This window comes from Phoca vitulina, unplaced genomic scaffold (genome assembly GCF_004348235.1).
Source record: "Phoca vitulina isolate PV1807 unplaced genomic scaffold, GSC_HSeal_1.0 scaffold8, whole genome shotgun sequence".
In the NCBI taxonomy this organism is placed as follows: Eukaryota; Metazoa; Chordata; class Mammalia; order Carnivora; family Phocidae; genus Phoca; species Phoca vitulina.
Window position 1 is genome coordinate 56,816,414 of NW_022589711.1, and position 12,916 is coordinate 56,829,329.

The 12,916-nt window shown below is 43.3% G+C and overlaps 1 protein-coding gene across 1 annotated transcript; it reads right to left on the minus strand.

Moving 5' to 3' along the window:
* Positions 1-651: 651 nt before the first annotated feature.
* Positions 652-9,983, minus strand: HRG (histidine rich glycoprotein). Its single transcript, XM_032406177.1, has 7 exons — positions 9,792-9,983; positions 8,000-8,116; positions 7,067-7,157; positions 5,753-5,919; positions 4,706-4,789; positions 2,860-2,961; positions 652-1,537 (listed from the first exon to the last, which is right to left on the minus strand). Exons 1-7 carry the CDS (start codon positions 9,981-9,983, stop codon positions 692-694), a joined length of 1,599 nt encoding a protein of 532 aa, XP_032262068.1. The 3' UTR covers positions 652-691.
* Positions 9,984-12,916: the final 2,933 nt, after the last annotated feature.

Genomic DNA, 12,916 nt, shown 5'->3' on the forward strand with positions numbered 1-12,916 from the left:
CCACCACCCAAACACCTTGGCACCACATGAAATTCTATAACTGTGGCACAACTTTGTGTGGGGAGTAGCAGGGTGAAGGAACTCAAAGAAGAACGGAGGTTAAGTCTTCTATTAACCGACTAGGATGGCAGCCTGAAATGGAAATTAATTTGTTCTGAAAATAAAGTGATATTTCTTGTGCACCTGAATTTATGGTCATGATTTGTACCTGCAACGTTCTTTGCAATTCATTGCCCAAGCCTTGATTGCATCATAATTGAATTTAGAACTTATTTCTTTCCAAAGGGAAATGTAGAGGACTAGAAATAACAAGTAGGAGGGAATTTGAATTTTAGATTAGAAGAATAATCCCTTGACTGATAAAACATACCTTCTTGGTATGCCCAACTACAGCGTAAGTACTCAGTGAGGAAAGACCCTAGAATTAAAGGAGTTAAGTCCAGGAAAGAAAGAGGATCAGAGATTTGCTGCAAAGATTTAGTGGTCAGTGACTGACTTGTAGCACTGACGTCTTTCCTCTCCTTTCCATTTGTCTCTCTCTTCTCATGCCATCTCCTCCCCCACCCACATTTGCCCTACCCTGAATATGAAAGTAAGATAAAAATACATGAATTTTGTATTCATTATTGATCATATTTTATTTATGGTTTAAGTCAGAATATTAATTTTACGCCATCGAGGAAATCAGATTTTATTTTGGAAGCAAGTATGCAAAAAACTTCAAGACATGTGAAAACTCACTCTTAAATGTCCCTGGGCATGATTCAGAAACTGATTGAGGGAAGGGCTGAATTTCTGGCTTTAGAGGATTGTTGTCGCGTGGCAATGAGAAGCTGGGAAAATTGGCTTCAGGAAAAGGAAGAACTTCACCTTCCTTTAGTGGAGGGAGCTGGTAAACATATCCGATTTGTCTCCAGTGGAAGGGAAAGGGTTTTTTACCTGGACCTCTTACTTTTGAGTACCTAGATGGTGGGCCATGTCCCCGGCGATGGTGATCTTCAGGACCCTGGCTATGGGGTGGTGAGTCACAAGGCCCATGGTCAAAGAAAACGTGGCCATGGGGATGGTGTCTGTGGGGATGGTGTCCATGGGGATGATGCCTATGGGGACGGTGGCCATGGGGATGGTGGCCATGGTGATGATGCCCATGAGGAGGGGGTCCATGAGAAGGGGGCCCGTGAGGAGGGGGTTCTTGAGGATGGGGTCCATGACGAGGGGATCCATGATGAGGGGGTCTATGGGGATGGTGCTCACTGGAACTATGATTATGAGGGTGTCCATGGGTCCCACTGGTGCCAAAATGGGGGTGATGACATCTTGACCCTAGAGGGGGCAATACAGGAGGAGCTCCTGCCTGAAATGGTGGTCTGTCTTCTAGAAGAGGTGGGCATTCAAATTTATGTGGTTTGTGGGGATGATGGTGATCTCTAAATTCATCAGGCTTAAATGGAGGCTTGCCAGCAAGAGAATGCTCACGCCTACCAGAGCGGTGGGGATGGCCAAAATGGTGTGGTACACCACTAATGTTTCTACATTCCTGGTAAAGGATACAGAAAAGTGAATATTATTATATAACACAAAAGAAGTTAGATGTGCAACTCAATTTAGACCAATAGCTTCCAGACTTTTGGATTCTACAAATCAATTTTAAAAATAGGATAGCAAAAAAGGGCTCTCAAACTTTTACCCAGCCAAATTGACATTTAAAATGCAAATAGTGGGGCGCCTGGATGGCTCAGTCAGTTAAGCGTCTGGTCATTGTTTCGGCTCATGTCATGATCTCAGGGTTGTGAGATTAAGCCCTGCATCAGTCTCCACACTCAGCAGGGCATCTGTTTAGTATCCTCTCTCTTCCTCTCCTTCTGCACTTGCCCTGCTTGTGTGTGCTCTCTCTTTAAATAAATAAATCTTAAAAAAATAAAATTAAATACAAAAACTATCATCTGCCACCATCATTATTTCACAATCGGAACAATATTTTGATAATACAAGAGTCAGAAAGATATCTCAGAGTAAAGCGTGGTTCTTTAGATGCAATAAATGTTGTATTATGAAAAACTTTACTTATCCCTACTTTTCTCATTTCAACATAAAATGGTGAAATTATATTGTAGAATGGTACTTATCTGTAGACCAACATTTGGAAAACTAGTGCCTTATAATTTATATCTTCAACAGAGTTCTGAGGCTTTATGGTATAATCATCTCTTACTCCTAAAGGATGAGCACTTCATCTCTTCACTCTCCTTCTTGTTCAGATTTTAATTAAAAAAAAAAAAATCTGTGGAGCCATGTTCATGGTGATAAACCTGCCTTGCCCCTCCCCCTCTTTGTTTTATGGTTTGGCACATAGACATTTGGATTATTTTCAGTTTTTGCTGACATGAAAAATACTGTGATGAATATCTTGGTACAGAACAAAGCTTTCTGGGACAGATGTGAAATATTGCTTTGTGCCTTATTTTGTGTACCTTTATATAATGTGTTTGAGGTTAATTCATTCCCCTTAGGTTCTATGCTTAATAATAAAAGCTAGGAATTGAGTCTCAGGACTGGAGCCTTGGCTACAAGGACCATTTTCAAATTCATTAAAGGTTGATTGAATCAGTTGATTTTACTTTACAAATCTTACGTCTCCCCACTTGGAATTTTTTTATACTTTTTGTATCATATCAGCAATTGCACCCCATTCGTTCCCCAGGGGCCTCTTCTCTCTGTATTTCTTTTCAGCCTCCTCTCATCTCTCTGCCTCTCTATCTCCCCACCACCCCCAGAGCTATAAGAACAAAATACACTATGTGTATGAAAATATCTCTTAGTCTGGCACTGCTCATAACAAAGACTACTTAAGCAACCCACCTCAAAATTGAAGACTTCACAGTTTATGGCAATGTCTTCTGGGGTTTCCAAGTCAGAGACTCCTACATCATAGGACAAATCTGCTCTGCAGAATCCAAAGACCTATAAAGAAGAGAGAAGCCTGTTAGTGTGTGTATGTATGGGTGTATGGGTGTGTGTGTGTGTGTGTGTGTGTGTGTGTGTGTGTGTAGGTGGTATGAATGTGCACAGCTAGAGTTGTAAACTTTTATACATTTGGGAAAGAAGATGAGCTTTAGAAAAATCAGGGTAATATTGTCAAATATCTCTGCTAGTTATTTAACGATCTTTCCCAGCCAATACTTGGAGAAAGTGCAGTTTCCAAAGTGGTTCACTTTAAGTTGCTGTGGTTCTCTTCCATGAGGGGTCACCACCAGGGGTCACCCCATGGGGGGTCATGAGAAATACCACATCACTGACACCTTGCCTTTCGTCCAACCCTTCTGCATGGAAGACCCAAGTTTCCTGTGCCTAGAGAGAATGAAGAGTGGTGCAGAAGAGGGATTTGTACAACTTTACCCAGACCCTTGAAGGAAAGTGCTGGAAAGGAGGAAACCGGTATGAAAATGGGTTTGCTGGACCCTGTCAAAGTGACTTAGGGCCCTACCTCAAGTACAGGGGATATGACTGGCTGGCATCCCTATGCCGCAGAGGCTCCTACACCCAGCTGTCAAAGTCAGACTAGGACAAGAAGACAATGCTTTTCCAGAAGCAACAGTTAAGCACTGAGATTCTGAGAACAGTTTTGGAGTCAGACAGAGCTCTGTGAATTCTGCCTTCACCATTTACTAGTTGTGTGAGTTTAGGCAAGTTACAGGAAATTTCTAATTACCTTCAGGTTGTGGGAGGGCTGAGTTAAATGAGATAATGCTGCAAAAACGCTCAGCACTGAGACTCCTTCTCCAGGTGCTATGTGTCTGCACTGAGTTGTTAAGGATTTGTTGAAGGAGGGAGGGGGAGATGGAGGTAGCTTTTCTGGTGGCCACTAAGCAGGGTTCTAGAACTGCTTCAGGTAGGAACAATGACCAGCCAGAAAAGGAACTAATGAATGCTTCCTCTCTTCTGGCTCTCGAGAATGTGTTGTTATCCTGAACTTGAAATCAGAAGGCCACTGTTAAAATCCGATGTCGTAACACTTTCTAGTTAAGTGCCCTTAGGCAAGTGGTTAAACTTCTGGGCCCTTCTGTCCCATGGAAATGGAGGCAGACATTTGCTTCTCCTCAGCACGGTTGTCACAGGGATCCAACAAGGCAAGAATATACGTGGAGATGTTTTGTAAACTCTAAGTCACCCTACAAATGCTGAGTTTTATTAATAAAATCTTTCTACAGATACATGAGTATCAATTAATAAGTGATTAGGGGGAAAATCCTACTGGACTAAGCATTAGGAGAACCGGATTCTAATCTCAGCTTGGTTATGAACATTGGGCAAAACGCTCTGCTGATCCTCAGTTACTCCGTATTTGTCACATGGGGTCACCGTGAAGAGTAAATGAGATGTAGTGAACAAAGGCACCCAGGGTGTAGGCTCTTAACGCAAGCCAGTTGTTAGTTTTAGCTAAGTCTTTAACCCTAGTGGGTTCAAAAAAATCTCAGTGTTAAGTTTAGGTATTTATTGCGCCTATTATAAAATCGTACTCTTATGATTCATTTAACTTCCCTGTGCCTTGGTTTCTCCATCTCTAAGAGAGATAAAAATAATATCTTCCTCACAGGGTGGTGGTGGGGTTAATAATGTATGTGTACAGCACTTGGAAGGGTGCCTGACGCATGGGGGGCGGTCTCTAAACGTTACCTGGTATTTCAGAGACGTTTATTATACTCACATAAGGGTGCCTGGGAAAATGGCGTCTCCTGGAGCAGTTCCTCACGGAGAAGTCCACATAGTAGTTGGTTCTTTCCTCTCCTCTCTAGAACAAATTGGATCAAAGCAGTTTCAGGGACATAAAAAGTTAAAAAAAGAAAAAGGCAGTAGATACCTACTACCCAGTAGACTGTAAAGCACCACGGGGATTCAAAAGCACCAATATGTGCCCTTTTTCTTATGGCCGCTGCCTTTTAAAAATTCATCACGTAAGTGATAAGGTAAATACTATTTCATTGAAAAGGTCAAATAATATAGACATAACCAAGCACAGTGTGAAAACTCACCCTTCCTGCACCTGATCTCTTCTTCCCAGAGGTACCACTACCACGTATCTGATGTGTTTCTCCTAACCTTTCCCTAAATATGTTGCCCATATACACACATATCTAATTTACATAAATGGGCTCAGAGTCTAAGTATCGTTCTCTAACCTGCTTTTCCCCTTAGGAACTCTTCCCCGTGCATATTCTCTCTAGTAATTGTGCCGTATTCATTCCATGACTTGTACACACCGTAATTTAACTTGGCATTTTCAAAATGCAAGATAGATATCAAAGAGCTGCTTTATAAGACACCTCTGGGTGGGAGGCACTTGGGCCACTGGACTGGAAGGCAGGGGAGCTGTCTTGCCCCAGCCACACCACTGGGTGTGCCGAGACGGTTTCTCTGTGCCTCAGTTTCCCATCATCATACAAGGAGGTTAGGATGGGATGATTTTTAATGACTCACAAAACCCTAATATGCTCTTCTGTCTTTCCGTCTTTCCTGTCTGAGTTTTCCCTCCTCTTCAGTAGATATTTCTACTCCCCACAACTCCAAAAAATAAAAACTGCAGGAAAACAGTTTCTTTGGTATCTCTTGCCTTTCTATTGAGGCTGCAAGAGGGCCCTCAGGTAGAAAGGAGCTGGACATGTGAGGCCGGGGGAGAGGGCCAGTGCCACTGAGTCTGGACCTGCCAGGTTGGAGCTGGGCCCTCAGACGCTAGCTGACGTGAGTAGAGACTCACCCTTCTGACAACTCTTTCCACGTGGTCCACTCTGAAAGAGGCAAAATCTCCATTCTCTTGTTGGTACTTCTCAAGGGCTTTGTCGGCTAGTTTTCTGTAAAGCTCAGGCTCTTCTAAGAAGTCGAAGAGTAGGGGGCTGTCTTTGGTACTGGCCAGTGCCGAAGAGACTGGAGAAAGAAGATGGAAATTTTGCAGTACCAGTTTGGAAACAGCAATGTCAATGCCGGGATTTAATATACATAAGCATGGTGGCAAGAGTAACCAGAGCTTCCATTTTACAGATGGGCAAATTGAGGGCTGGAGAAGCTAAGTGATTTGTTTGAGATCAAATCGGCCAGTCAGCAGCAGAGCTAAACTTAAACCCAGATCCTTCTGATGCTTAAGTCTCTGTTGTGACCCCATTGAGACACCCCTCCCGTCACTCACAAAGTGTTAATACTTCACTAAACTCCTCCTGTCTCTCCAAGGAGGGAGGGGCATCATTAACAGAGTTTTGCCCAGAGAGAGAAGATACAGGTCAACCTTTCTTCAAGGTGACTTCTTGAAGGAGTTGCTTGGCTATTAACTTGTCGTATACTGAATCATGTTGAAATGGACAATTTTTAAAGGAATTCTGTGATAATTCTTTTGGAAAAAATAAAAAGAGCATGGCATTTAGAGTCAACACTGGTGAAATAGGATCATGTCTTTCACATTTTGGCTGTGTTCTCAAGGCCAAGGCATTGAACCTCTTGGAGCCTCAGTTATTTTATCTCTAAAATAGAAAGTATCATAATCTTTACCTCATATGGTCTTGTTGTAAGATGAAATGGGATAATCTATGTAACCGCTTTGTGAACTCTACCATAATACATAACTTTTAGATGTTGAAATCAATAATTGAGTGCTGAGTATTCTGCAAAGTGCACTATGTAGAGCATCTTACTTAATTCTAAGAAGGATCCAGAAGGCTAATACTATTATTATCCTTAGTTTACAAAGGAGGAAAGCTTAAAGAGGTTAAGTAACTTGCCCTCAAGACGATACAACTAATAAGTGAGGAAGCTGGGATTCAAACTCAAATCTGACCTCAGAGCCTACGTTCTCTACAATGACACTGTCCCACCTCTCATAGATTTCTATTCTTATATGTTGAATTTCTTTAAGAGAAGGCATACTAGTAACAGAAGAAAACCCTCTCCCTTTTCCTCTGAAGAGCGCAAATAATAATTGAGTCCATGAAGGCAGAGGCCATTTCTGATATGTACATCTTGGCATTATATGATGAATACCACAATATTAATCTAGAATTAGCATTTTCACAGATGACCATACCAGAACTTGTGGTGCAGTTATAGTCATTCACTCGGAAATGCTGAGAGTCATTCAAACATTGTGTTGCTATTACCTTACACTGTCCGATCACCTGTAAGAGAAAAGGGTTCATGTCATTGCAAACTGCTTTCCTCAGGTTGAATGTGAGGGGACAAAAAGTGATGTGACCTACTCCTACTATCCATTGAGAATTCATCTTTGTTTTCTCTCACCAAATCCTCTTTCACCACCTCTATTTTCTTAGTCTGTTTCTGTGAGCTGGACGCTGTAGACATCCAAAACCCTCATGAGAACCAGGGAGAAATGGTTTAAACAGATCATGACCATATCCCAAACATTTTCAAGGGGAAAAAGTGCCGGAAGTCCTAGGTATGTCAACATCTTATTTTCTAGAAGTGAAATCTTATGTATATGCTTAGTCATCTCTGTGTTCTCTTCCCATGCTGGAGATTCTAGCGTCTGAGTGCCCACGAGCAATGTGTAAAACAAGACCCTATTCCTCAAGATCACTGCAGTAAATCGCTTTGGCTATTCCTGCCTATGGGGCTGGTCTTTATAGGACACACTCACAAGTTCAGAGGTTCCTAGATCCCTAGAGTAGACCTTAGAAGTCCAGCTACTCTAAACCCCTCCTCTTATCTTACAGTGGAGGAGGCCAAAGTCTAGCAACTTCAGGTGATTTGCCCAGGGGCTCACAGCTGGGCATGTTATCCCATGGAACTGCAATCCCCACTGACTCATCTTGAACCAGGATCCCAGGTATGGCTCTCAAGAGACTATTCCTCAAGGTCAACATAGTCTTCATGGGTCAAGAGGTAGAATCTGCTCTTCCTTTCTCATTGTGTTAGCACAGGCATGCGGCCACCCTGAGTAAGCAGAGCAGACAGAGGTCAGGAACGATAGAAGAAGGAGAATGGTACCTTGCTTACTTACTATATCAGATACACGTTTAGAAAGAGTGGGCTCACAGTCATCCCAGTGTTTCCCTGATAGGACTGAACAGTCGGATTCTTTCACATCCAAGACTAAGTAATAGACAGCCACAGATTCCTGAGGAATGCCAAAAGAGCAACAGGTGAATAGCATGTGGGAGCCCAGTGCTTTTTCAATAAAAGCAGTCTCTTTATTTCTGAAACAGAATTCCTGCTCCTCTCCAAATCATCACAGATGTCCTACCTTTGTGTCATTTGATCTACTTATTCTGAATAAATAGCTTCAAAAAGTTACTTCCAAATGTTCTTTTTAACTGGTCATGATGTTGCTTCTGCCCACAAGCTTTAAAAAGCAACCACTAAATAGCAGTGTGGGTTTGGGTGGAGGTGTTGAAGGTGCAAGCCCAGAATTATAAGTGATGACAGCTTCCAATCTGTATGTGCAGTTATGTCCTCTCACCCAACTCTATTCCTGAACTCGGATTGCTTGCCTTGATTTCAACTTGCCCAAAGCTGAAACCACTTTCTTCTCCTACAAACCAGCTCCCTCTCTCAACTTCCCTTGCCTTTTGTCGGAGGCATCATTAATTATTGATTGCTTTAGTCTCTGGCTTAGAACCAGGAGATCAACTTTGATTTTGTTCCTTTGCTTTTACTATCCAGGCGCCAGGCCCGCCATGGTCTTTCTTTGAAATGTCTCGTGTCTTTTCTTCATTCTCCCTGCTCTAATTCCCACTGCCTGGGGCTGGTCCTCATCTCCTCCCTCCTGAACCCATGAAATAGCTTCCTAGTTCATGTCACCTGCCTCCATCTCCCCAGGCACATTGTGCCCCTGCCTTACCCACCCACATACCCTCCTAGCACCGCTCGGAGGTAGCACTGTGCCAAGCCATCCCGTGCCCTACACATGTGGCAGAGAACCTGAAATGGGACTAACGGTCACTAAATTGCTGGTTGAATCCTAAATTCCTGCCATCCGTCTTGCTCTCTGCAACATGTAGTGCCTCCGTCTCTAATACTTGTAACAAGTAGAAATTCCTCTGCGTGTCTTCTATGGCGCTCCATGGTCTGGCCTCCTTGATTTTGGCGGTTCTACCAAAGGGTAGGTTATTTTGGGGGTGGGGCAGGGAGGGAAGCCTTCTTCCATAATCTCTATCAAGCCTTCAAGTCTACTCCAGATGAGCATATAATCTTATTATTAAGTGAAAGCAGTAGGCTCTCTTTGCTTCAAGATAAGCCTAGTTTCTCTTCCAACCTGATAGCTCCAAAGCCCACATAAAACTTCTGGAACCCCCCCACCCCTCTGCTTATGTGCAATTACTCCCTGGTACCCTCCTTCCTGATTCCCTACCCACATCTTTCTCCCATCCAATTTTAATAGACATCCTTTCCTTAGATTGCTTCAGCATCTATACCACTCACTTGGCTACGGGAATGTGTCCTATTTTACCCAGTTTGCCTGTGTGTGTCTGTGAGCCAATGATTCTTTCCTTGAGGCCCTGCCCACAGCTTACTCTAAGTCTTCTCTTACCGTACTTACCATTTGACTTGGCTCGGCATAACTGCTTCTAAGTACTTAGAGATTGACTCATAATAAAGGATATACAAATAGCAAATGTCAGTTTGAAGGAAAAAAGAACAGTGTAAATCAGCAGCAGAAACTGAACGGGAAACCCTAGCCAAGGCCACTCCATCCTGCATAGCAGTAAGCTTTGGGGCCAGAATCACTCCCCCGCCCCTTGTCCCCCTCCCCTGGCTCCTGGTCTCCCAGCTCAGCCCTGCCGATTCCTCACCGCTTTGTCCACATGGGCATCAGCGACCCGCAGCAACTGGAAAAGGTAGCCCTGCCTCCGTCCCTTATTGAGCTGGTCTAGCACTTTCCCAGCAAAGGGCTCAGTAGCGTTGCAGTGTGAGGGACTCACAGCGCCGGAGTTCTGCATCGCAATTAAAGGGATGAGGAGCAGTGCGGCTCTGAAGGCGCTCATCTCGTTAAAATGTGAACACCAACGCTTGCTATAGTTTTATCACAGCAGAGAATTTTATAAAGGCTTTCTAAAACACATAAACAGGGATGCCTGGGTGGCTCAGATGGTTGGGCATCTGCCTTCGGCTCAGGTCATGATCCCAGGGTCCTGGGATCGAGCCTCACATCGGGCTCTGTGCTCAGCGGGGAGCCTGCTTCTCCCTCTCCCTCTGCCTGACTGTCTGCCTGCTTGCGATCTCTCTCTCTCTCTCTGTCAAATAAATAAATAAAATCTTTTGGAAAAAAAAATAAAACACATAAACACACACACACAATTGATTAAACAAAGTCTTTATACATTTCTGTTGTGTAATCAGGGAATCACCTTGATCCCTGGTTAAAACATCTGTCAACATGCTGTAAATGATTAGTGGATCCCTGGGGACAGAAAGTCGAGACACGCCACTGGTGAGTGGGTAGACCTGTGATCTGCACAAAATCTGGATTTTTCTAGTAGTACCAAATTCAGAGAGTGTTTCTGACCATAAGCACTGCCTACATTGGTGTGTGGGGTGGGGTTAGAAGGAAAGCAGTTCTCCTCCATCTGCCTGCCCGTCTCCACCGGAAATCTCCACCATCACTCCCGGCTTTGATTATGGCGCCCAACGTCCTCAGTAGAATGTTAGCTGCATTGTTTAAGGGAGGTAACACATTAAATGGTTAACACCAGAAAAGGAACTGAGTTCTGAATAAAATAGAAGGATTAAAAGGCTGTTACTTGGGAGTCAGATCTGAATTTCAAACTTGCCCTGTTCTCTTACTGTGTGATGCTGGGTAAGCTGTAAAAGTTCTCTGATTCTTAATTTTCTCATTTATAAAATGGAGATTCACAACTCTTGGCAGGATTGTGTGATACTTAAATAAGAAAACACATATAAAGTAACTAGTACAATTCTTGGCACAGATTCAGGTGTTGAATAAATGGTGCTATGTATTCTTGTTATCATTATCACTAGTGTATACGAGAAGTTAGGGGCACCCCATATCATTCCGGTTCTCCGTGGCCCCTAAAGTGTGCTAAAGAAAATTGGTTTATGTGGAAGAGAATTGTGGTGAGGGTAGGAGTCAAGTAATTTGATGCCCATCCCAGAAAAGGGGTTAGGAGGACTATACCTAGGAGGGGCTCAGCATGGGGGGCAGACCTGGGAGTAAGCTGATACCCCACCCCCACCCTTCTCGAGAAACAATATAGCTGTAGGCACTCTTCCCATCAGCAGTGGCCAGCATCAGAAAGGACCAGAGGGAATCAGCCCAGGTTCCCTCCCATGACCAGTCCCTTGAACAACAGCTCCCCACTTCCTGCTCTCTCGGCAGTGAGTATTTCTAAAGGCCATGGCAGTGGTTCTCATACTACTGAGAATCACCTGATGGGCTTTTAAAGATCCTTATATCTAGGCTTCTCCCCAGAGCAATTAAATCAGGATCTCTGGGGGTGGACCCAGGTATTGGTACTTTGAAAACTTCCAGGTGATTCCAATATACATTCACAGTTGAGAACCACTGGGCTCTAAACAGACCCCGAAGGGAGGGAAAGAATTGGAAGAGAAAAGGAAAGGGGAGGGGAAATGAAAAGCAGGCCTCACTCCCCAGAGTCACAGGTTGGCTTAGCAAGTGCTAAACATGGAAGACACACGTTTTGAATTGTGCTTGATATTGAACTTTTAGTATTAGCAACACTAGCTTTTGAACACCCAAATAGGACCTCTTCAATGAAATTTAGAATGACAGGAATAGTGTGGAATCTGGCCAACGTGTTACTACTGGGCTCGAACCTGGGGTGGGGCATGGAGAAAACTATAAATGAACATAGAAACTTACATGTTTTGATGAGCTGAGCTCCTTAATGAAGCCTTCTATTCTTGCTGTATTGGCCACACCCAATACAGAGTGCCTGTGGGGGGGAACTAAATGCTGGTGGAGGGAAAGGCAGGGGATGGGAAGGCTCCCAGGATGAAGATAAGCTTTTCCTCCTTTGCTGAGATTTAGGGGTGCTCATACAAGCCGTGCATTCTCTTCCCCTTCCTTCATTGAACCTTCAAGGTCAATACAGTGCTAGTGATGCATTGTGTTTCTTGTTGGACTCTGAGTGAGACAGGGTCTAAGACTCGGCATGATGCCCCTACTTAATCGTTTTCCTTCCTATAGGAAGCAGCTAAGAGTAACAGTGTGTGAATATTGTCTGATGCTCTTAAATGCTGTCAAGGCCTATGTACCTCTTCTAAGAAACAGCTGCTAGGTTGGAGCACAATAGTTACACCTGCAAATTCCCTGTTGTACTAGCTTGCCAGGACTGCCATAAGAAAGTACCATAAACTGAGTGGCTGAAACGACAGAAATTAATTTCCTCACAGTCCTGGAGGCTGGAAGTCCAAGATCAAGGTGTCAGCAGGTTACTTTCTTCTGAGGCCTCTCTCCTTGGCCACCTTCTCTCTGTGCCCCACATGGTCTTACTTCTGTGCTCATCTGTGTCCATGGGCTCATCTGGGCCCATGTTGTATTAGGGCCCACACTAATGATTTCATTCTAACTAAATCACCTTTTTAAAGACATATCCAAATACAACCACATTCTGAGATACTGGAGGTTACGACTTCAGTATATGAATTGTGGGGAAACAATTCAACCCATAACACCTGTCAAATTTCAAAAGACATGTGTGTATATGTATATGCAGGTATTACATATATTTGTGTAAATATATGTACACAAACACATACATGTGTATACATATACATTATATATATATCTTATATACATTATATACCTGTACATTATATGTATATAATATACGTTATATACATATCTATTATTTTTTAAGTGAAAAAAATTGGGGATGAATGTTAACAGGCTCTTAATTTCTACTCTGAGCAAAACTATTATAGGAGTCAGAAAGCT